Source organism: Theropithecus gelada, chromosome 1 (genome assembly GCF_003255815.1).
Source record: "Theropithecus gelada isolate Dixy chromosome 1, Tgel_1.0, whole genome shotgun sequence".
In the NCBI taxonomy this organism is placed as follows: domain Eukaryota; kingdom Metazoa; phylum Chordata; class Mammalia; order Primates; family Cercopithecidae; genus Theropithecus; species Theropithecus gelada.
In genome coordinates, this window is record NC_037668.1 from 31,884,797 (window position 1) to 31,909,361 (window position 24,565).

Genomic DNA, 24,565 nt, shown 5'->3' on the forward strand with positions numbered 1-24,565 from the left:
GGGCTCGGGTGAAAGGAGTGTCTGGACTCAGAGTGCCAGAAAAAATACAGGACACCCAGTGAACTTTACATTTCATATCAACCACAAATACTTTTAGAGGGTAAGCATATCCCAATATTTCATGGGACATACTTGTACTAAAAAAACCATCCACCGTGTATCTGAAATGCAAGAGTAACTTGGTGTTCTATGTTTCTATTTCCTAACCCAGCTGTTCTGGGCTGAGATTCACACACCCAGTGTCAGGCACGAGTTCACAGGAGGCACCAGCTGTGGGCAGCCGGGCGTTTCCGAGCTCCTGAAGCCAAAGGCCTTGCCCTTGGCACACAGAGCTGGGTGGGCCCTGTGGGGACCAGCCCCTGGGGACCCCCGGTGAGGCTGCGGTTCCTGCCCTGGTGCCGTTTGCATGGGCTGGGCAGGCAGGATGTGCTGGAGGGAGGATGTGCCGTTGGCTGGTGCGGGAGCCTTTGCGCGGCCAGTGTGGCCACCTCAGACCCCACACCTGGTGTGCTTGGCCCCTGGTGCACCGCAAGTCTCAACCCCTGGCTGGGGGAGGTGGCGTCGGCCTGAGCTGCCACGTCATCCTCATTGATGAACTCACCAGGCAGTCGTGGGTGCCACCGTGACATTGTGGAGCACAGGAAGGACAAGGACCCTCACGGAGTGTCCTCCTGCCTCGTCCAGGGTAAGGGCGACACAAGAGGACAGGACAGGGAATGGCCTGGGCCGCAGAGAATAAAACAGGCTCCTCTTTCCTGCCCACGAAGTGCAGCGGAGGCCTCTGGACATGGCCTGGGTGAGAAGTGCCATCTCGGTCCCTGCCCTAGAGCCTCGCCCGGGGCTGACATTAAGACCCTGAGGATGACGGTGACCCTCAGCTCAAGACAGCTTTGCCTCAGGTGCTGTGCGGTGGGGACTGCAGGAATGGGCCCGTTTACTTCTCCCGGCTTCGTGGGCGGGGCACTGTTTCTACTTGCACTTCCAGATTGGGTAGCTGGGCTCAGAGAGGTCAAGCACCTTGTGTAGGGCCGCACAGCCAGCAAGAGGCTGAGCCTGGGTGTGAGCCCTGAGCTGTTTTTCGGGCAGGATGCAGCCGGTGGCTTTCATTTCTTTATTTCCCGCGACTTCCTTGACAATACTGTCCGTCTATTTGGAGACCCTGAAACGGGGGAGAAAAGGCAGAGAGGGGTGACCCCCAGCCCCACCGAGCCTGCAGGCAGGAACCGGGAGGGGACGTTCTGCCGCCCCCACTCCCTGCCCCGGCCCTCTCCTCCCCCAGGAAAGACAGGGCTCGGCCGAGGACAGCTGACAGGTGAGGGAGGCGAGCAGGAAGAAGCCAGCGCGGAAAGTTCCGGCAGAACAGGCAGTTTTCAAAGTTTCTCAAAAGAGGCGAAGGAGCGCTTCGGCTCTCACCAGCAAACACACACACCCCGCGCTCGAAAGTGCTCAGGGAAAAGTTTACTGGCAACTTGGCCCCAGAGCTGGGGAGGGTTCTTTGTTTGCCGGTCACAGCCACACCAAGTACAAACCGAGGTGGTTTCCCACATCTTGTCAAAGGACGGCATTTCCTCTCTCCTTTCTCCTCGAGCTGATTAGCGGGTCGGGCAATGGCGTGAGGAGATGCTGGGGGTAGGAAAATGGGGGTCATTTTGGAAAACCTCTTTGTGGATGGGTCGGGAATGGGGAGAAAATGAATAGTTATAAGCTCATTTCCATAGAAACTGTCTCATTATCATGCTGGCTGCCCGCTGGACCAGGAGGGCTTTTTGCCAGCACCAGCTCCACAATTAAATGTCCCCTGCCCGCCCGGCGCGGAGAGGCCGGTCAGCAGAGAGGGCTCCAGCCCCAGCGGGCCCGGCCGCGGGAGCCGCGAGATTCTTTTTCTTGAAATATCAGAGGTTGGTGGAGGGATTTTTGCGGCACCTGAACAGTCCTAAGCAGGCCGGTGCCGGCCGTGTCCCAGCTCCTGGGAGCAGGAGCCGGCGTGCCCGTCTCCACGAGGATTTGGACCACGTTCGGCAGAGCGGGTCTCCCAGGCTTCCCTAAAGACGTTTAACTAAAGCAATGGAGACGATTCGGTTTGGAATCGCTTCCTGGGCAGAGCTGCCTGTGTTCGGGCTGCGTCAGGGCACTTGGTCGGACGTTGCCAGGGCGGCTCGCCCCTCCACACGGGACCTCCACACAACCTCTCAGGGGCTGCCACCCCTTCCTGTCCCCCCCAGACCCCAAGACCCCAAAACCACACACGGGCTAATTGTGGTAAAATATACAAATGGAATCTTTGTCATTTTAACCACCTGTGAGTGTGGCATTAGGTGGTATTCAAAATGCCTGGGCTGCTGCAGAACCAGCTCCCCTCTCTGCCCAGGACTTTCTCATCACCCGCCACGAAAACCCCGTGTCTGGTAAACAGTGACTCTGCCTCCCTCCTCCCACAGCCCCGAAGCCTCGGTTCCACTTTCTTTCCCTGTGGATAGGCCGGCTCATGTGTTGAAGATGGAAAAGCTCATCCCGGGGAAGCAAGCGTACTCAACTCCCGAGAGAGCTGCAGCAACCCCAGCAGAGCCCGCTCCTGCCCCTTCCCCCCGGCCGAGGTCGCAGGCCCACGAAGGTCGTCATTACGGATTTATTAACCGCCTTTCCCTGGCTTTGTGAGAGGCCTGGTCTGGAAAACGACCGTGCTCCCAGGAAGTGAATCATTTAGGATTGACAGCGGCAAGCCCGCGCGAGGAAGGCTGGGCCGACGGCAGATGAGTGGTGTGGAAAACGCGGAGTCAGGCTCGGTCAGCAGCTGCGCCCGCTCCTTCACCCTTCAGTCCTCCTGTGTGGCAGGGACCTGATGATCCCTGTGTGACCATCGAAGCCACACAGGCAACCAGAGAGGTCAAGGGTCCAGGGTCAAAGCAGCACCGCTGCGGGAGTGGTGTCCGGGCCCCTGGGTCTAGAGGGCTTTGGGAGAGGCGATGCGTGCAGCCCCTGGCGTGGTCCCCTTCTGGTGGGTCACTCAGCACAACCATCGGGTTCCAAGCTCAGATTCAGGTGAAGGACGCAGATCTCCAAGGTGTGCACAGCCCATGGCCTGAGTGAGTACCTCTGACTGTCCAGCCCGGAGTAGGTGTTGAGTAAGGGCGGTCAAGCAGTGCCAGTCAGTAAAACTCACACGGCCTTAGCTTCCTGGGGAGGTCCTAACCGGGTACCCCAGACTGAGTAGCTGAAACAACAGATACTTCTCCTCCCACGGTCCTCAGGGCCAGAAGTCTGGGATCACGTTGTGGGCGGGGAGGTCCTTTGGAGGCTCTGAGGACCCTTGTCCCGGCCTCCCTCTGGCTCACTGGGGCTGCCGGCATCTTTGGCGTTCCCTAGTTTGTAGGAGCATCACCCAGCCTCTGCCTCTGTGTGCTCGTTGTATTCTACCCCGTGCGTGTTCACGTCCAGAGCTGCGTTTTATAAGGGCATGGTCATTTGGATGGGGGAGCCACCCCCAACAAGGTGAGCTATCTTAACCCGTCGCATCCGCAATGACCCTTCTTCCAAATAATGGCCGCTAGGACTGCAGCCTACGAATATGGATAATCCCACTTCATCTCCCACTGCCCCCTCTTCCCAAGGGAGCCCCGGGGCCCAGGGGATGCAGCTGCCACCAAGGCCCTGCTGGGATGTTCCCGACCCTCGTCCAGCCAGCTGCCCCTTCCCTCTAAAGCAGGTTATTCTGAGTCTGGGCCACTGGCCCGCCGCGCCCTGAAGCCTGTGTCATCCACCAGCTTCCAGAGGCCACTGCCTCGTGAATTACACACTATGCAAACGTCCGGCCAGCGGCTTAAGTATAAAGCGTGAGAAACAGAGGAGATCATTCCGTGTTTGTGGTTTTGTAAGGTTTGAAAAGCGATTTAAAATAATTTTAGGTTGTCCTGGGGTTGGCGAACAGTGTAATAGGCAATTTGAGAAGGCAAAGTTTTTAAACTGAAAGGTTTTGCCTCCTTGTTTCTAATTTTTAGAAACATGATGGGTGTCAGCCGTGAGGTTGGGCCGACAGCTTCTGGGAACGATTTCCCAGCTTGCTCGGACCCAGGCGGGGGACCCTGCGGGGAGGGCATCAAGGGCCATGGCCACATGCAGAGTGAGGACGGCTTCCAGTCTTCAAATTGGAAACCTGCACCCGGCCTCCCTTGGCTAACCTCAATCCCATAAGCAATCCCAAGGCATTGCTGAGCGGACAGAAAACTTTCCCGGTGTGTAGCCGGCTCGGTGCCTCTGGAAACCATGGTTGGAGGCGTGAGGGATTGCTCACTAAACGCTGGCGGCAGGTGAGGGGCTACGAGGCGGCGTGGTCGAGCGAGGTGACCTGCGAGGGAAATGAGGTCGCGGTCCTGCGTGATCATGGGGTCAGGCGTCCCGGCAGCAGTGCAGGGGAGGGGCTGTGTTTGTTGGGAGAGGCTGTTGGGAAACGGGGGTCGCAGTGCTCCGCCCACTGCCCAGCCTGCCTCCATTCTCTGCCGGCCCCGGCTCCTTGGGAGATGCAGGTGGGAGGGCCGTCGCCACCATGGGGAGCCAGATGGGCCCCATGGCTGCTCCCCAGAGGTGCAAGCCGTGACCTCCGCCCTGCACTGGCCTCTTGCCACTCTGAGGATCACCAGTTTCCAATGGTAGGCTGGCGCCTCTCTGTGCCAAGTGATGCGGTGCTTGGGGAGATGCCTGGGCGTGGCCTGTCGGGCCAATCACAGGAGCTCCAGGCCCCCCTCTGCCTGGCCCTTCATGCAGGGACTCAGCAGGCAGGCAGTCTTCCGGCATGAGTGCCCCTGGGCTCAGGAGTGGGACTCACCTGGCCTCAGGGACAGTGACTTACCTGGGCTCAGGGGCATGGACTCAGCTGGGCTTAGGGACAGGGACTCACCTGGGCTCAGGGGCATGGACTCACCTGGGCTCAGGAGCGGAGGCCTAGCCTTTTTCTCCCAGTGACCACACCATTCTGTTGTGGACACCCAGCAAGGTGCACAGTGAGGAAGTGCTTGGGAAGGGACTCCCTGCGGCATGTCGGGGGGCTGGGATGGCAGGCGGGCCCCTCCTAGCCCCTGGTCTTTCCTGTTCCTGTGGCTGAGTGGCACATGGGAACCTCACCTTGCTTTCCGTTTGGCTGAAATTCATTAACTGCCAGGAAATCATGGATTTCCAAGCCCTGCTTTTTCCATAGCCTTTTGCTTAGCAGAGAAAATCAAATGGATGCAAGCAAATAATGAGAAACAGCTCCCAATGAGCTTTGCTCAAACGCGGGGCTGTCTGGTGGTGGGTGTTCTGCGGAGGCGACTCCGATGCCCATGAGGGGTCCCTGCCAGGTGCCACAGGCCAGGTGTCTGACCGTGGAGAACCCTTAGAGGTTCTCCACAGTGTGTGCGGACAATTCTAGCAAGAAGAGCCAAATGCCGAGGAGCGTCTGGGCAAGGCTCACACGTGCTGCCAGGTGACAAACTGCTTTTGCTAAGCCCACTTGGTTTGGCGGCTCCCTTTCAATGAGGCCTTCTCAGGAACACAGCCCCAGGGAGCACATTTCACTGGCCTTGAAAGAGAAAGTGCTCACGAAGGGGACAGTCCCTCGCATCACCAGTAACCGCGGCCTCCTCTCATCTGCACACTGGCCCTGGCTCCCTGACCCACAAGGTTGAACCAAATGCCCACCTCCCATCACTCAGGGATGGCGGCTGGGAAGGGAACCGCAGTGCGGCCTGGGGCCTGGCACCTGGTGGGGGGAAGCGAGAGGACTGACCCAGGCGAGCTTCTTTGCCTCCCTTAGCGGCCCCATGGTTCTCACCGGTAAACTGGAGTTGCCATGAAGCTCACTGTGTCAGGTGCTGGCTGTGCACCCCGGTTCAATGGCTCTGTCCTCACGATGGCGGCCTACGAAGCAGGCGCTGTTGTTCTCCTGCTGCATAGACGCTGCCACAAGGCCCAGAGACCTCGAGGCACTTGCTCGAATATGCACAGTGGACACCGTCCAGAAAGGTTGAACACACACCTTCCAACCACCCTCCATCCCCAGAAGGACTCCCAGGGACATGCAGGGAGCAAACACAGGGACGATCCGGATTGCACTTGGCCGGGAAGGCTCAGCTGGTGCTGGTCTACACGGCTGCTACTACCACCAGGTGGATTGCACTTGGCCAGGAAGGCTCAGCTGGTGCTGGTCTATACTGCTGCTACTACCACCAGGGAGCCCGAGAAAGCGATTGTTTCAACAATATGATCAAGAGAAAAATAGAGGAGGAGGAGCCAGGGTGAAGGCCCCTGTCCCTCCTGGGCCTCCAGCCTATACGCAAAGCCCAGTGGTTGCCCTTTACGTGAGAGGAATTTCTGAACACTACCCCGTTAAAAGCCAGTCCTGAAATCCGTCTTCCGCAGAACTCAAAGCTGCTCCCAGTTTTCTGGGAATTCCAGCCTGCGTGGGAGAGCCTCAGGGTTAGGGACAAGGGGCTGGTGGCTGGTGCTGGAGGAGGTCCCTATGCCTGTCACCAGGGGGTCACATTCAGGCTCATGTGCGGCTGGGGCGAAGGGCCTCCCAGTCATGAATCCTGCCATGGGTGAAGAAGGTGCCAACCCGGAGCCCCCTCCCAGCACCTCTGTGGCATCTCCCCCGCTCCCCATCCTCCCACCCCATCCCTGCTTCCCAGCGCCTCTGTGGCATTGCCCCTGCTCCCGCACAGCCATCCTCCCACCCCACCCCTGCCTGGTTTTCTGGAACCCCTGGAACCAGCATCACACAAGTGAGCAAGTGGCTCTTTCCAATCTTACAACACCCGCGGTGGAAGGAACAGGTGGAAAGATTGTTGAGGCTTGTAAATTAGTTGCTAATGAGGAAAATGAGGAAATTTGCTGAGGCATAAAAAATGAGAAGTCCGGAGAAAGAAGACAAACGGCCCCGTAGCTATTCCCGCCCCACCCCCACCCCTCGCCCTTTCACACCCTGGTTTAGACCAGACCGAAATACAGATCCGATGCCTGGGTTAATGCAAAGAAATTGCTTTAAAATGTAAAGGTGATTAATGGGATTAATGTGCAAAAAATGGTTAAAGTATGTCAGGGAATGAGGAGGAAGTGGGGGCCCGTGTTTCCTGGGCCACCTGCCACCTGCCCGGCCCGTGGAAAGTGCGCTGCCAACGTCACTTCCCAGAACACTCAGAAGGACCCTGCCAGGTGACCACTGTCATTCTGCATCTGCAGATGAGAAGCCCTGGCCTGCCCGGCCTACTCCTGGAGCCTGGTGGTTGCTGCCCACACCCCCTCCCGCCTGCGCTGACCCCTGTGGCCACGCCCAGGGCGCAGGTTCAGGACCAGTGCAAAGCAACACGGGACTGTAGCCTGTAGGCTGATGAGTCCAACAGAAGCACCCCCACCCCTATAAGAGGGACGTCCCGAGACCCTGTGGTGGCCGCTGCTGGGGTCTCCAGCCTCTCCGTGGAAGGCTTGTGACAAGTGTGGTGTGTGGCCCCGGACACTTTCTGAGCCTCAGCTGGCCCTGATGCTAAATGGACCCATGGAGGTATTGTGTGGCATTTCTACTGTGTCTTTTCAACAAAACCCATGGTTTGGAACCTCGGGAAGAAACAAACCTCACACAAATTTGATTCCTAAGGCCCTTCCGTTCGGCCCCCACCGTTCTGAATCCCTAGGATTAGAAAACACTGTGGGGCTGACCCGGAGCTCAGGGACACACCCCACGGTTGCCATGGGAGCCCCGTCCCCTGCGGCTCTCCTCAGGGCCCGGGGTGGGGAGACACCACACAGGGGTGGGCGTGCAGGCCAAGGAGCTCCTCCCTGGGGTTTGAGTCCCAGCGCTGCCCCTCTCCCGTGCAGCCGGGGGAGTGCAGGCCAAGGAACTCCGTGGCCCGGGGGCTTGAGTCCCACCCCTCTCCCGTGCACAGCCTGGGGCAGGTCCTGGCTTCTCTGTGCCTCAGTTTCCTGATCCATAAAATGGAGATAATAACAGGCCAGGCCCCGGGGCAGTTGCTGAAGGGTAGATTATCCCTGACAGAGGAAAACAAACGATTAAAGAAAAAAAAACAGAGCCCGCCCCCCACCTGGGCCCCCAACACCTGCAAGGGCCTGCACACCATCAGGATCTTGAGGGGGCAGGCAGGGAAGGGCTGGGCGCCCCCGCAGCCCCTGGTTCCCCCGCGAGCCTCGGGCCCTCTTCCCTGGCTGCCATGTCCACGGGCCGCGCTCGGGTCAGTGGCAAGCTAACGCCTTTGTCAGGGTGATTAATAGCGGGGGGACTGTCGTTAATTCACTGCCTAATGACTGCGGCCCGCGCGCTCCGAGTAATCGGGTGATGTATGTGGACCGCGCGCACCTCGTGGCAGAGGTGAAAATCATTTCGACAAGTCAAATATTGTCACAGGGAACAAATGGCTCTCCCTGTTAATAAAAATTAATGAATTTTTTTCTTTCTTTCTTTCTTTTTTTCCTCACCGCTGGCCTGCTAAATGAATCTGAGGGTGGCTGAGTGTGAACGGGCTGGGAAGGGTTAAGTTCTTGATTCCATGGTTAAAACCATGAACGTCTTCATCAGGGCGAGTGTGGCCAGAGGGCCAGGGTGGCCTCACACCTGCAGCCTGGCCGCTTCCCCCAGGAGTGGCTGCAGGCCCTTCCGGGATGGGGGTGCAGAGGCCCCCCAGGCCTGAAGGGGTGAGGCTTCCAGAGAGGGGCTGCAGCTGCCCCGGGCTCTCTGGCCCCGAGGGTGATGGGGGCACCTTCAGGCTGTTCTCCCCACCCCTCCACTGCAGCCCCATCACCATGTGGGAGGGAATTAGGGAGCAGAGCTGAGTGGATTAGGACCAGGGGCTGGGCAATGCGTTTATCCAGGGAGGGTCCTCCTGGCCCCTAGAGCCGGAGCCCAAGGTGGTACCAGTTTCCCTAGGAGCATCTGGGTGGCCCCCAGCCCCTACCCTGGCTGTGAGGGGCGGGGAGTCAGGCCTCAAAGGCCTCAGCCTCTGTGGATCCCCACCCCCACTCTGGTGGGAGGCCAGGCCAGGGCAGTGAGCCAGCCCGCCTCTGTGCCCAGAGGAGGCGGGGCTGGGGGAGCAGGGGAAGGGAGGGCCTGCACCCACCATTGGCAACAAAGCTGTCCTGGCCGCTCCCGTCACCAGGGCTGGAGGCACACGGACATGGACGCTGCCCTCCCCACCCCATGATGCAAACCCCCAGTTTTCATCCCAGCAGCCAGGTCTGTCAGGAGCCCGTGGCCTGCTCTGTCTACAGCGGCCATGGTGGAGGCAGGCCCCCGGGAAAACGTGTGTTTCAGCTCCCAGAGCTCAGGTTGATGATGCCAGCCCAAGCGAGGCTGTGCTCCCCAGTCCACCTTGGCTAGAGAGCCCACACAGCCTTGCTGCAGCCCCTAAGAGAAGCCTGGGGCAGGGGCACCCCTGTCCCAGAGGGACCCGCACCCTCAGTGCCCCAGGGAGACCTGCGCTATCCAGACTGACAGGCAGCGCTCACGGCCCTCTCTCCCTCTTGCAATTTTTATTTCGGGGCCACGTTTGTTTACTTGCGGCGTGACTTGCTCTGGCCTATGCACGGCAGCCACAGGCCCAGTTGGTAGGAACTAAAGAGATAAATAAGTCTATAAATAGTTTGGTGGCGGTCGGCTGTTACGGCGCTTGCTCAGCATTTAACCCCTTGTTCCTCCTCCCGCTGTCAGGGCAGAGCCAGGGAAAGGGAAGCAGAGAACAGAAATCTCCAAGTGTGTTTTCTTTGCTGAACGAGCCCTGGCTGAGTGCACTTTGTCCTCAGGTGGCCTGGCCTGCAGAGCCTCCTGCAAGGACCCCGGCCTTGATTGCAACTCCCTCCAAACCCTCAGTGCCCCAGGTGATCTGGCAGCAGGCAGATGGGGCCATCTTGGGGTAGCTGACCATCCCTTCCTCGGCCCTCGGTATCCCACTTACAGCCTCCGAGTTTGCAGAAACACAGCTGTCTGTGTATGTTGGGGGACCCTTCCCCAAATCTGCTCTGGCCACGAGCTGAGCTGGCTCCTGTGCTGCCCTCCTCGGGCTGGCAAGCCCAGGCCCCTTCTGGGTTCTGGTTGGCTCCGTGGAACCTGAAGGACCCCAGTACTCCAGAATGCCCAAGCACCTGGCTGAGCCTCCAGCAGGAGCCTGAGGAAGCCTCCAGGTGGGAGGTGACCCTCTTCTCTGTGGCCACCTGAGCCCTCCACCAGCCAGAACCTCTAGTAATCCTGCTTGGATCAGGGGCCTCCTGAGCACAATGTCTTGGGGCAGCAACCCCAGCCCCAGGTGCACCCCCGGCCTCCGCCCCAATGGGGGAGCTGCGATCCAGTGGAATGGGGTCCCCGGTGCCGGAAGAGCATCCCTGGGCCCAGCGGGAGGCTGTGAGGTGCTCAATGGCCCCACGATGTCCTTCTGCTGCTGTGGGCCTTGCCGGCTGCCGTGCCAGCTGCCTTAGGTGTGGGGGCCGCCTAGCAATCAGGGTGGAGGAGTTGAGAACAGCATCACCCACTCACATGCAGGTGAGGGGCAGGGCATTACGGCTTTGAACATCCCCCAGAGTCTTCCAGGTTGGATCTGTGCCTGTTTTACAGAGGAGGAGGCTGAGGTCCAGAAGGTGTAAGTGGCTTTACCCCAGTCCCAAGGTACACAGGCTGGAAGGAGACCTTGCCCTTGCTTATAGGACCGAGAGTCAACCAGGGTGGTGGGGGAAGTCATCCTTACCTGCTTTCCAGAGACCCTGAGACCTGGGCAGTGGGGCTGCTGACGGGAACCTCATTTCACTTGGGTGGAATAGCCTGTGGGTTTTGTTGATGCTAAGAGTACACCATCGATTCAGGTGTTCACTGGTGTGGGCTTCGCTGTAGCTAGAATGTGGAGACACGCAAGTGTCCATCCACAAGTGAAGAGATAAGCCGGAGGCGGCATGCACATGCCTGGACCATTCCTCAGCCCTCAAAAGGAAGGAAATTACGACACACGCCACCACCTGGAGGAAACTCGAGGACATTGTGCTAAGCTAAGTAAGCCGGTTGGGAAAGGCCAATATTGTAGGATCCCATTTGCGGGAGGTCCCTAGAGTCATCGCATGCATAGAGACGGAAAGTAAAATGGTGGGTGCCACGGGCTGGGGGAGGGGATGGAGAGTGTCTGACGGGGTAGGACTTTCTCTCTGGGGAGATGCGGGCGTTCTGGAGATAGGTGGTGGTGACTGAAGGCAGCACACAGCGTGAATGTGCTTAATGCCAGGGAGCTGTGCACTGAAAAATGACTAAAATGATACATTTTGTGTTATATGTATTTGCCCACAGTCTTTTTAGAAGCACACTGTCAGGCTGCCAGATCTCAGGTCGTGGAGCTAGTGCTTGGAGCCAACACCCCCTGGTATTTGAGGGGTCCAGTGCTTGCACAGTGAAGGGTTAAGGAGAGGCACCCCACTCTGCTGCCGCCCAGATGCTGCTTAGCGCAGGGCCGGGGAGCCTCGGCTGTGATTCAGGAGGGAAACAGTGAGATTTGAGCAATCCGTGGGCTACCTTGCTGCCCCCGGGGCTCGGGGAAGTGGTATATTAACCAAGGAATAAAGGAGAGGAAGAAAAAAGGCCAAATCACATCTCTCTGAAACAAAGAGGCTTTTTACCAGGAACAAGGCTTGATAAAAATTACAGTGGCATCGCGAGTCATTCAGTGCCTGCCCGGGGCGATGGAGGCGGCGAGGAAATACAGGATGCGGGGTCTGAAATGGGAACGCTGCTGTCCCTGGAGCATTGCACGGATAAATAATCGTCTTAGAATAATGCTTCGGCTTTAAGTAGGGCCAGGTGGCCTGAGCTGTCCGACGGAGGCCTCCGTGGTCTTGCGTGAGGGCCAGATTCAGCTTGGCTGGTCTGGGGAGATTCCGGGGGCTGGGAGGGGCGTGCGTGGGCAGTGGCTTCATGGACCCCAGTGGGACTTTGTGGTGGTCTGTGCAGCGCAGCGCACCCAGGCCCACCCGCCTGCCCCAGAGGTGTGGGCCGCACATAGGTTAGGGCTGCTCGCCCTTCCCCTTGGCAGCGGATGTGCTTCTCTCTGAGCTGCAGGGCTGGTCCCTGGGGCGTGAATGGCAGCCATGCATCCTCTAGGCTGTGATGGGGCCGAGGCTCCCTGCTCAGCAACATGGCTCATCTGGGTGGTTTATCCTCCTGGTGCAAGCCTTTGTTTCTTCCTCTGGGAGGTGGGGGACCAGCAACCTGCTTCAGGGCACTGGGAGCAGGTTATGGCCAGAGGGGCTGGCAGGGAGCGTCGTGTGTTCTCAGCCAGGCCCATGCTGTGGTCGCTTTGGTCTTTGTGTGAGTGTCTTGGGTCTGCTTTAACAAAAGAGCACAAACCGGGTGGATGGAAACAGTCGAAGGGCGCTCTCCTGCTCCGGAGGCCAGAGACGCACAGCGCGGCTACGGACAGCGTCTTGCTGCCTCTGGAGGCTCTGGGGGAAGAGTCCCCGCTCACCTCTCCCAGCTTCTGGTGGCTCCAGGCCTTCCTTGGCTCAGGGCAAATCCCTGCCTCTGTCATCATACGGGTGTCACCTGGGCATGTGTCTGTGTCCTCCTCCTTGTCCTATAAGGACACCAGTCCCATTGAATCAGGGCCCTCCCCAGTGACCTCACCTGAACTTGGTTACTGCTATAAAGACCTTATTTCCAAACCAGGTCACATTCTGAGGCCGGGAGTTAGGGCTTGAACGCGCCTTTTGGGGTGACATCATTCAACTGGTTACAGTCTTGGGAGCCACTGGCCAGCCCGGGTGACAGTGGGGGCTGGTGGAGACTCCCCGAGTGAGAAGGGCTGCGTCTGCGCTTCCCCGCGCTGTGCCCTGGACAAGGCCTGGAGTGGGTTTCCGTCCACTTCCTTCATCTCTAAAGCGGAGGCAGCGCTGTGGACCGTCCCTGCCTCCCTCCGTGTCTGCGACAAAGGCGAGTGTGTGTGAAGGTAGCCAGGCCAGGGGGTTGCATCTGGTCGGGACTGGGGAGACAAGGCAGGAAGCCCCACCTCTTTTCTGGGGAGGTTTCTGTACCTCAGTGGCTCCGAGAGGGCTGGGAGCCTGCCTCTGAGGTCAGGGCCCCGCCTTCTCAAGCTCTCCCGGGCCCTAATGACAATTCGGCTTCATCAGCCCCGCAGCTGGGGTTCAACGTTCCCCAGTCCCTGTGGGCCAGGTCCCGGGTGCAGGTTTGGAATAGAAACGGCGATTGATCATTATTAATATTTAGCATGTTTGCAGAAACGGCTTTCTCAGTGCTATTAATCTGTTGTGTTAATAGCGGCCGCTTGGTTCTGGGCGCAGAGGCTCAGGAGGTGAATGCCAATGAGTCCCAGCGCTGCAGGGCAGCCGCGGCCCGGGGCAGGTCAGAAGGTGGGACCAGCGGCCAAGGCTCCTCCTAGCACCGTTTCCTGGAGTTACGACAGCTTTGTTTTTGTCTCGAGGCCAAGATCCAGGGTGAGGGGAGAAGCTTTTGCCTTTACCGCACAGTTTTAAAGACAGAAAAGAAGAACAAGAGAGAACTCCATCAATTCCCAAGTTTCTCTTTCTAGCAAACTGTTTTTGAGAAGGGGCCCTTCAGGATGACCCCTGCCCCTCCAGGCGCCCTCCCCCTGAAGAGGGGCCTTCTGCTCCCCGAGATACACTCTGCAAGGATGTAGGTGTACAGAATCCTCTGTGAGGAAAGGGAACACCCTATTTTTTCTCTAGAAGTTGCCTCCATGCGTGCCTGCTCTCCCTGATCAGCTCCCACAGCCGCAGCCTGCCTGATGTGCCCGCCTCTCCCTCTCCCTGTTTTGTTCAGGGGGCAGGATGGCCCTTCACAGCTCATGGGGACTTGTAGGCACCCAGATGGGGGAGCGTTCTCCAGGTCTCTGACCCACGACACAGCGCTCCTCCCTGCTTGGTTCTGAGAAGGAAAATTGGAGCCAGAGGATGGGGCCTCCACAAGGCTCGGGTGGAACCTGCACTCGCTGTGGGAGCCAGGCACATCCCCAGCCGAGTCCCAGAACTCAGACCTGCCCACCCGCCACATGGGTGCAGGGAGGGTGACAGCCAGTCAGTCCTGAAGAAGCAGCAGAGAAACCAGCCCTCTCTCAGAGGTGGGGCCTGGCTGAGAAAGCCCAGATGTTCCTCTCAGATGAGTCGATCAGGGTCAAGGGCAGAGAGGACCCAGAGTTGTTAATGGTGCTTCACTGCTAGGGAAGGAAAGTCAGAAATGGGAGTGAGGGTCCTGCCTTCTACCTTTTCTCTTAAGAGCTGCCCTCGAGGGTTGCTCCCACCCCTATCCATCCATCCACTCACTCACTCATCCATTCATCCATCCATCCACCCACCCATTGATTCACCCACCCATCCATTCACCCACCCATCCATTCATCCATTCATTCATTAACCCATCCATGCACTCATTCATCTATCCATCCTTCCTTCCTTCCATCCATCCATCCACCCATCCATTCATCTATCCACCTGTGTACCCATCTATCTCCTCATCTATCCACCCAGCCATTCATCCACCTATCTATGCATTCATCCACCATCTGTCCATCCATCCATCTATCCATCCATTCATCCATCCATCCATCCATCCATCTATTCTTCCATCTGTACCTCCTTCCATCCATCCCCTTATAAATCCATCCATCCATCCACATGTTGATTCACCCACCCATCCATTCATCCATTTATTCATTAACCCATCCATGCACTCATTCACCTATCCATTCTTCCTTCTGTCCATCCATGTATCCACCCATCTATCCACTCATGCATTCACCCATTCATTCACACACCCATTCATTCCTCCATCCATCCATTAATCCATCCAAGTACTCATCCATCCATTTTTCCTTCTACCCACTCATCCATCCATCCATTAACTCATCCATCCATCCATTAACTCATCCATCTACTCATGTATCTATCCACTTATCCATTCATCCATTTATCTATGTATTCATCCACCATCTGTCCATTCATTCACCCATCCATCAACCCATCCATTTAGTCATCCATTCATTCATCTATTCACCCATCCATCAATCTTTCCATCCATTCATAAATTCATCCACCCACCCACTTATCCATTCAGCTATGTATCTCTCCATCCATCTGTCAAACATTTATTCACACTCCCACCCATACCTCTTCTGCTGGACATGACGAAGTCCATTACTGACTGCCAGGAAACTGTTTCGGGTGTTTTGTCATTGTAGGGAGAACATGGGGTTGTTAGAGTGGTGTTTGAGAGCTTCGAAATCAAGACTGTTTGAACAACTCCCAGCTTGTTCCTGACTAGCTGTATGGCATTTAGGAAGTTGCTCACTCTCTGAGCTTCACTTCTTTGATGTATGAACTGGGTGAGGTCACAACTCTGCCTTCCCTCCAGGGCTGCTGCAAGAATGAGCTGGACCACGTGCCGGCTGCATGCTCCGCGGCCCCGTCAATATCAGCAGCCGGCCAATCCCCGGGAGAGCGAGCCAATGTCAGTGCTCTATTGTCTGATTAGAGGCTGATTGCTCCAAAGTCTTTCCTGGCATCACTGGAATCGAACAGCTGTGTGGTCAACCAGGGACCATGTTTCCTCACAGTCTTGGAGTTGTGATGTAGGCATTCTCTGTCCTGAAGTTTGCCTTCCTTTGTAATCGCATGTATATGTTGGCCTGAACTGATTAGTAAGTTTAGATATTGTTTTGGATGGGCCAGGTGAGACTGAATGCAACCTGAGGCATGCACATCTTGATGTGGCCTTTGGGGAGGAGCTGCTTCGTGCTGGGTCCTGCCTGTTTCAGAGCAGGGCAGCACAGCTCCTCAGAGCGGGAAGACCCTTCCAGCAGACACCAGGCCGCAGTGTCTGGCTGCCTCGGGCCAGGAGACTGCAGTTAAAAACAGACTTGCGAGGCTCAGTTAAGGCTGGGTTTTACAGGAGCTACAGCCCGGCGTTTGGTGGGCGGGGGAGTGGATCCTCCTCCTGCCAGCGATATTAGGGGAGAAGATCGAGGAGCATGTGGCTATATGACGGCAAATATTTGGTCCCCTCACACCCAATAAAAAATGCCATGCATGAGAGAAAGCAGTTGTGGGGGCAGTTTTAGACTTGAAGCTGTTGGAGACCAGATCTACACAGACAGGCGAGGGGCGTCTTGAACACAGCACTTCTGAAATTCGTGGCTAATCTCCCCTCCCTCCCACAGGCCTCCATCTGCCTCCCTCACCTCTGCACAGCCTCACACCCAGAACCGAGCTCTGCGGAGAGGTGGTTCTTTAACAGCCACGTCTTCCTGGGAATGCTTTGGATGGGAAAAGTGCTTTGCAGCCCGGCTGCTGTTCTCCCGGAGGCCGGGGCTCCTGGAGGCTGCCGCTTGCTTTTCTCCGACTTAGTGGCAAATGTGTGCACTTACTTGAAAAACCTCAGGGTCAATAAGGGTTTCAGTTCAGATTTTCAGGGTGATCTTCTTGACATTTTAGAAAGGCCTGGTTCCCTCTGTGTTAAACCCTGTTCCCCCAGATGCACCCTTGTCACTCAGCACTTCCCCATCTGTCCCCACCCCCCACTTCCCAAACTGGAGGGCCCTGCTCCATGAGGGCCTCCCTCCCAGAGGCTTTGCTGCTGCACAGATTGCGTGCACACGCCAGCCCCGCCCCGGTCAGTGGGCCTGGGTGGACCTGGGAATTACAGCTCTAGCAAGTCCCCAGGGGATGCAGAGGCTGCCGTCGGGGACTCCACTCAGACTCCTGAGCCACGGGGGCTGAAACCCACAGTGGGGTCCGCCTGACCTCTAAAACCTTCTGGTCCCACCTCGCTCCACACACCTTGCCCAGCCCTTCCCCTGGGCTGGCCCTGGCCCTGTGGGTTTAGAGAAGGAGGTGACCCGATCCTGGGCCTTTCACGGGCCTTGAGGCCTGATGTTACTGTCAGGGGCTTGGAGGAACTCAGACAAACCCCATCCAGGGCTCTCCCCAGTTTTGAAAGTGTCCATATGGCGCCCACCACACGCATTCTCTCTGCTCTGGACTTCTCTGCCTGATGGTCGTGGGGGACGTGTAGCGGATCCCAATCAAAATAAGAGAGCTCCGCCTGGACTAGGGTGAGGCAGAGGGGCCACCTGGTAGGGCCAGGACTGGGGTTGAAGCACTTGTGCCCCAGGGCATGGCTGGGCTGGGTGCCAGGGGCAGGGAGCGTGGACTCAGAAATGGGTGTGCTCCAGCCCTCAGTCCCTCACTGGGGGATGACAGGCTCCTTCACCCCCTTGTGCCTCTGTTTCCCCAGCTGTACAGTGGGCAGCTCCCCTGAGGGAGGAGCAGACCCTCCTCCCGGAGCCACTCACTGCTTTGTCCACATGGCTGGGTGCAGGTAACAGAGAGACTGTGATGTCACCTCTGTCCCAGCAGCTGGAAACAGGCTGAGAAACCTGCTGTGGGGTGGCAGATCCATCAGGTAGCATGAGGGAGAGAAAAGAGCCCCCGAGCACCCACCCAGCTGCCAACCTGGACTCAGGGCAGGCCGGCATGGCACTGCAGGGCAGATTGAAGGGGCTGCCTGCTCTCAAGGCCGGGCGCCTGTGTCCTGGCGCCTCGCTGGCGTCCGCCTTGCCCTGCTCACCAGGAACCAGCCTCCTTGGAGAGTGTGGAAGATCCCAAGGTGATCCAGCCCCAAGTGATCTCGTACAAGCTTTTCTGGTTACAGAGACGGCTCCCAAAGCCCAGAGATCCAGGGCCTGAGTGGACCCGCAGGAATTCAGGACAGGGGTGGGGGCCACCCCTGCTTCCCCGGGTCCCTGTTCCTATCACGGTGGACCCTCCCCAGGCTGCCACCGGGTTTGTTTGCTCCACGATGACAAAGAAATTAACGAATGACAAGGTTCTTGGTGGTTTGCTGCCCAGAATCATTACCCTGGACTTTCCTGTTCCTTCCCTCTCAGACTTTTGACCTTAGGTTTTCTGAAATGTGACATTTCAGGGAACTGCACAGCAAAGGGTTCCCTCGTGTTTCTCAGGTTGATCAGGAGCATCACTGCCACCCTCCACAGTTGTTTTTGTTGTTTCCATTTATTTTTCAGCTCCTCCCACCCCCCAGGCCAAGACAAGGTATCTCTGAGCTGGGCAGGAATCATTAAGTATGTTCTGCTGTAAACTCATAGGCCCGAAGTCATCACACATCCATGTGCACACAGGTGGAGTAAGGAACCGTGGATTTTTGGAGCGGGTGTTCCTTTCACTGAAATGTTCCTTGAAATCACGTGGCCGCGTGTGCCATTGTGAGAAACGCCGCGCAGAGCCCCAGCCTGCTCTTGGCGCAGTTCTCCCGGTGGGTCCTATTTTGGGCATCTCCAGGACTGCATCTTGGCCCCACAGAGAGGTGTGCAGCTGGGCAGGACCGAGTCCCCACAGGGCCCGTGGGCCGCAGAAGTGAAGACCCAGGCCGACATCAGGAGGCTCCCAGGGAGCCCGCATGGGGCCTGGACGATGGCAGCCTGGGGCAGCCAAGTGCCATTCGCCACCTCGCCCTTGAGGGAGGGAGGCAAGGGGGCCCAAACTTCAGCCCCTCACCCAGCAGACGGGAGACCCTTCCTCCTGAGGGTTCTCCAGACAGAAGAGAACAGGTTTCCCAACCGAGAGGCCTCATAGAGGCTGGGGTCAGCTGAGGTTGCCCTGGACACCTTTTCAGGTTCCTGACCAGGCCCTCTGCTTACACACGCAGTCTTACACACGCTCTCACACGCAGTCTTACACACGGTCTTACACATGCTTACACATGATCTTACACACGCAGTCACATGCTTACACATGCACTCTTACACACGGTCTTATGCAGTCTTACGGTCTTACACACGGTCTTATAATGCTTACACATGCTCTTACACACATAGTAACATGGTTACACATGCAGTCTTACACCCTTACACACGCAGTAGCATGTTTACACACACAGTCTTACACTCTTACACACGCAGTAGCATGTTTACACGCAGTCTTACACTCTTACACATGCAGTAACATGTTTATACATACAGTCTTACACACTTACACATGCAGTAGCATGTTTACACACACAGTCTTACACACACTCTTACACATGCAGTAACATGTTTATACATACAGTCTTACACACAGTCTTACACATGGTCTTACACATGCTTACACACAGATGCGCACGGGATGCTCACCCTCACATGCACTCCGGGGGCCGCCCTTCCCGGCCAGCTGCCGCACGGTGCCTCTTTCCTGCCCAGTGGGGCCTGCAGGCCTCATGGCTTCTCCTTAAAACCACATGATGAAGGAGGAAGCACAGCCAGGCAGATACCGACTCCAAAAAACCCCCATGTACTCCCTCCGGCCAAGAATCTATGCTGAAATCTGCCCATCCCTGCCACAGAGCCGCCCAGCGCTCAGGCTTCAGGGAATGGATTGTCATGTTGATAATCCCCCTGTGAGGGCACTACTCATGTGGCCCTGGCAGGGCCAGCCCCAGGTGGACGGTGATGAGGTACCCTCTGTTGGCTGTTGGGCCCCTGTCTTGGCTGGTTTAGCACAGTGGTCCTGATCTGTGGCCTCTTCTCTCTGTCTCTCCAGACCCCAAAACCCTGGCCATAGCTTTGCTTTCTAGACATGGTTCTCTTGGGAGATGGTGGGGGTGGCCTCTGTTCCGGGATGATTTCCTACAGCCTGGGTGAGGGGTGCAGAAGAAGAAATCCACTGTGAGGCTGAGAGAGACTCAGCCCTAAACCGAGGGTTGTAGTGGAGCCCAGGGGCAGTGTGAGGGGCTGAGGTCACCGTGGGCTCCTGGCCAGCTCGGCCTCTGTCCCAGCCTGAGGCAGAAGCAGGGTTTCTTCACCTCCCTGACTTGTATAATGTGATCAAATGACTATCGCTCATACGTGTGTGTGACAAGACTCAAAGCGGGGCTCTCCATGAAGATCGCTGAGAACACAGACTCGGCTGGAACTGGCAGCTTGGCAGATTCTTCACGGGCAGAAAGGGGTGGCCTTGGCCCCGACTCGGGGTCACTCAGCTCCCTGCTGGCCAAGTCTGCCTCTTCCCTCCTGAGCTCCCTGTATCCCCACTCCCCTCCTTGCTTTTATAATTCCGTAGGTCTCCCCATAGAAATTCTAGAAATGATGGCCTCGGCACCCTGGAATGAGATCCCAGCAACCCCAAATAAAGGATGTCAGGTCTCCTGACAAGTCAATTGCATGTTGTTACACAGCCTGCATCTCCAGAGTCATACATGATCCTGGCCCTGCACGCTGACCTGCGAGACAGTGCCTGCCGGAAATGCACCCCCGTGTCATGGAGGCCTGGGCAGTAGGGTCTGGGAACCTCAGTGAAAAGATGCCCACGGCCAGAACAAGCCTGTCCAGCAGGGTAGAGGACTGGGCAGCCTCCTGACCTTGCTGACCCTCTCAGGGGCATCCTGGCTGGAGCTCAGGGCAGAGGAGGGCTGAGCCTGATTTCCCGGCTCTGGTTGCCCCAGGGACCCCAGAGAGCGAGCGATTTGTGGGCCCAGGCCCTGCCGAAGCCCCCGTGCAGGCTTCCTGCTTTCTCTGGGCTTTAGGGCTATTCTCTGCACCTCATTTTCTCACCGTGTTTTCTGCACACTAATTAGCCCTCCTCTCACCCACCCTTGAAAGAAGAGCTCCCTCTCCCCCAGCAACGGGGACAGCAAAATGAGACGGGCTTTTCCTGGAGGCTGTGGGCAATCGCTTAACCCCTGTGACCGCCGGGGAAGGGAGGCCGGGGCCCGATGCACAGACCTCCCTTTAATCAGCAGGAAACACTACCTTTCTCTCCTAAGCTGTTTGCTTGGCCAGTAAATTAAACATGCCCTTAAAGCGTTGATTTTCCTCCAGCGGGTCAGGGGTTTTGGGAAGTAGAATTCAAACAGAAAAAAGCCATGTTTTAAACAGAGCCCTGCAACGGATATGCACTTGATAGGGACACTGCCCCACTTCGGGCTCCAGCGGAACTCCCAGAAACACCTGGGGTTCTAATTCCTACTTGTGCTTCAGGCGGAGGCGCCCACGCCGGAGAGGAGTTAAGGAGTGCATGGGGGAGCTTTGGCTTCCAACCCGACTTTGTTTGCGAGCTCCGTGCAGTTACCAGTTCCAAATAATAAGATGCCATGTTAATTACCCCCCCCCTCTAATTTACCTTTATGCTGCACACAGTCAGTGGGGCGGGGGTTATGGGGGTGTTCTTTCAAACCTAAACAACTTCAGGTCTTTAGGGTGGAGGAACAACAGCGGCAGTTCTGTGGCTGCGTCTCTGAAAGGATCCGCCGCGTCAATTAGAAAGGACCCGTTGGCCACTTAAAACATAATAATTACTTCTCTGAATGCTGATAAATTAAATAAGTGTTTTCCTTGCGACTTTTCCCCCCAAGACTTTGGTTTCTTTTGAAAGAAAGCATTTTGCTCTTTCTTGTGCTGATCTGTTTGCAACCAGTGTGAGGAATCTGAAGTCATTTTTCCTGTACTTAAAAGTTCGGTCTCCTTGGAGGCTTCTGTGTCCCCAGCCAACGTCAGGGTGCAGGGCGGGGGCCAGGAGGTGAGGGCCAGCGGGACCGGGTCTTCGAGGCAGCCACAGAAGGAGGGGCTTGCGTGGAAAGATCTAGATCAGGTCAGGGTGACGGAGCTCACCCCACCTCCTGCCCATTCCCGCTGCTCCCCACCTAACTAACACTCACATCTGCCTTTTCGATGTTATCGAGGCAGAATTCAACCACTGTAAAGGGGGCGATTCAGCGGCACTGAGCCGTTCACCCAGCGGTGCGACCACTCCCTCTCTAGTTCCCGGACACTTCATCACCCCGAAAGGAGACCTGGGCTTCTCGCTGTCACCCCCACCCCAGTCCCCGAAGCCTCCCACCTGCGTCTGTCTCTGGGGGCCTGTGCCGGATGAGTCACCTAAACGCCGCCAGGCAGGTGTGACCCTCTGCATTGGCTTCCTACGCCGAGTGCCGCATGTCCGGGGCTGGTCCAGGCTGTGCTCCTCCTTGGAGAGGGTGGTACCATCCACTACTCATCCGCTCCCTCATTCCCTCGCAGACGGATGTTTGGGCTGTTTCTGCCTTCCGGCGATGGTGAATCTGCCATGGTGAACATTCGCCTGCCTGAGTCCTGGTTTGGCTGCACTCGGTGGAGGGCTTTGCTTTTCTTCCTGTCCAGACTCCTCCTCACCTTGCCCATCTCCCCCAGTGCCTCGGGCTACTCTCTGCTATAGTTTCAGCTGCACGCACACAGTCTCTTGGCACCCACCTTCTGTTAGGACGGACCCCAAAGGTCTACCCCAGACAGACAAACTGGGCACCCTCTTACTGCTCAGCTCAGTGACCTGGGGCCCCGTGACTCCGACATCCATGACCTCAGCAGGCATATTCCTAGCCTGTGTCGAGATCATCAGGGTGACCTGGGGCCCCATGACTCCGACATCCGTGACCTCAGCAGGCCTATTCCTAGCCTGTGTCGAGATCATCAGGAACTTCCACGAGCCTCCCCAAGACCCAGCCAGCCCTACCCCAGTGCATGTCCAGGCTGTGGCCTAAATGCAGGGATGTCCAGGCTGCAGCCTAAGTGTGGGGATGTCCAGGCTGCGGCCTAAGTGCGGGGATGTCCAGGCTACAGCCTCAGTGTGGGGATGTCCAGGCTGCGGCCTAAGTACAAGGAAGCAGCACTGAGCACATTTCACAGTCACCCAAATTCTGAGTCCTCCCAGGCACTTAGGACTTCTGCCGTCCGTGATTTCCAAGACTACAGAGGACATTTGAAATATTCCGGTGCAAATATTTCACCATCAGCCAGCCCTGGGTCAGCTGCCACGCATGACGGCTTCACCGGCTGTCGCCAAGCTTGCCAGGCACTGGCAGCTCCTTCCCTAGTTCCCTTAGGGCAGGACCAGCCGGCGCATCCTCAGGTGGCTGTGGGAGCCAGGCTGGGGGAGCCAGGGTGTGCTGGGCTGTGCCACCCCATCAGAAAGGTTGGCCCCAGTGGAGCCTGGCGGGATCCCATCCTCCGGAGCCTCTGACGTGAAATGATGGCAGCTTGGCTCAGGGTGGAGCAGAGGCGGCATATCCCAGGCAGGGGTGGCAGCCGGGCCTTCTGGGTCCCTGAGCACCCTCGGTCCCCATTGACGCCCGAGTCCCCGGCACTCCCTGAGCCGTACACCCCGGGAGGGGCACGTGCTGCAGAGGCTGACGCTGTGTTGTCTCCTTTAGGTGACGGTGACGTTGTAAATAATATGTATGAACCCGACCGGGACCTGCTGGCCGGCCACAGCGCAGAGGACGAGGCCGAGGACAGTGCCATGTCACCCATCCCCGTGGGGCCACCGTCCCCCTTCCCCACCAGCGAGGACTTCACCCCCAAGGAGGGCTCGCCGTACGAGGCCCCGGTCTACATTCCTGAAGACATTCCGATCCCACCGGACTTCGAGCTCCGAGAGTCCTCCATCCCGGGGGCCGGCCTGGGGGTCTGGGCCAAGAGGAAGATGGAAGCCGGGGAGAGGCTGGGCCCCTGCGTGGTGGTGCCCCGGGCGGCGGCGAAGGAGACGGACTTCGGATGGGAGGTGAGCAATCGCGCCTGAGCATGATTGATCACGGCCATTTATCTTGTGTTCCATCTATTTATAAAGCCGGGCTGAGCAGCCACTGCCCGAGGCGGGAGGCGCGGCCAGAGAGAGCGTTCAAATGTCACGTTTCCCAGCCTATTTTATCCTGCAGCTCGCCTGACGGGACTCAGAAAGCATCAGAGGTCCTCGTGGGCGCCTGTCAGCCCTGTAGGGCACGCCCACTCTCTCCCGGAAATGTGTCTTTCATGAGCTCATGTCTTAAAACATCCCGTGCTTCCCGCCGGATCCCAGGCGTGAACGCGGCCATCGTGGCGGGGCAGGGAGATCCATAGAAAGTCCCAGAACAGGCAGCTGCACTCCAGGGCTTCATTCCAGGCCACGGCAATGTGGAGCAGCTCACAAATCACATCTGGTGGCCACGCTGCCCCGGCTGCCACCTTCCCCGCCTGCCCCGGTCAGCCAGTGGCCTGAGAGTAGCCCGAGCTTCTCCAGCTCCAGGGGCACAGGCCCCGTCCTGGAAGGGATGGCTGACTGTTTAAATTTTCCCACCACGACGTGACCGGCCTTGAGGGTCTGGAGCTGGCCTGGTGAACCTGCTACAGGGGTCAGGAGACAGGGCGTCCCTGGGATGGCTCTGAGCGGGGAGCACCCAGAGCATCCTGCCCAGGCTGTGAGGGACGCGAGGCACCGGTGTTGGGGGCCCTCGAGTGGTCCTACGGGGACTAAGAGCCCCACCCCCCAACACAAAGGGTACTTCCTGGTGGGCCCTGGCCTTTCTGCAGGCCCCACACAGCCAGTTGTCGGTGGTCCTTTTGGCAGGGCTGCTGCTTGGGTAGAAAATGGGAACACCGGGCAGATTACCCTGTGCCTCCCAGCCTCTGAAGTGCCCAGATGGAGGTAGGCTCCTCATGGGCAAATGGCCTGAGCAGGGAAGAGGAACCCCAGATGGATGGGGGCAGGATCCTGCGTCTTGCCCACCTCCTCTCCTGGCCGCTCGTAA

At 57.6% G+C, this 24,565-nt stretch overlaps 1 protein-coding gene across 2 annotated transcripts in view; it reads left to right on the forward strand.

Annotated features, from left to right (window-relative positions):
- The window catches only part of PRDM16 (PR/SET domain 16), a 360,644-nt gene that overhangs the window by 91,546 nt on the left and 244,533 nt on the right, over nt 1-24,565 (forward strand). For both annotated transcript variants that reach the window (XR_003121231.1, XM_025397533.1), the window contains exon 2: nt 23,213-23,562. Coding sequence is in view for 1 of the 2 variants with exons in the window: in XM_025397533.1 (XP_025253318.1) it covers nt 23,213-23,562 (350 nt within the window). In the remaining variant the exon portion in view is untranslated. The remainder of the gene's footprint in view (nt 1-23,212; nt 23,563-24,565) is intronic.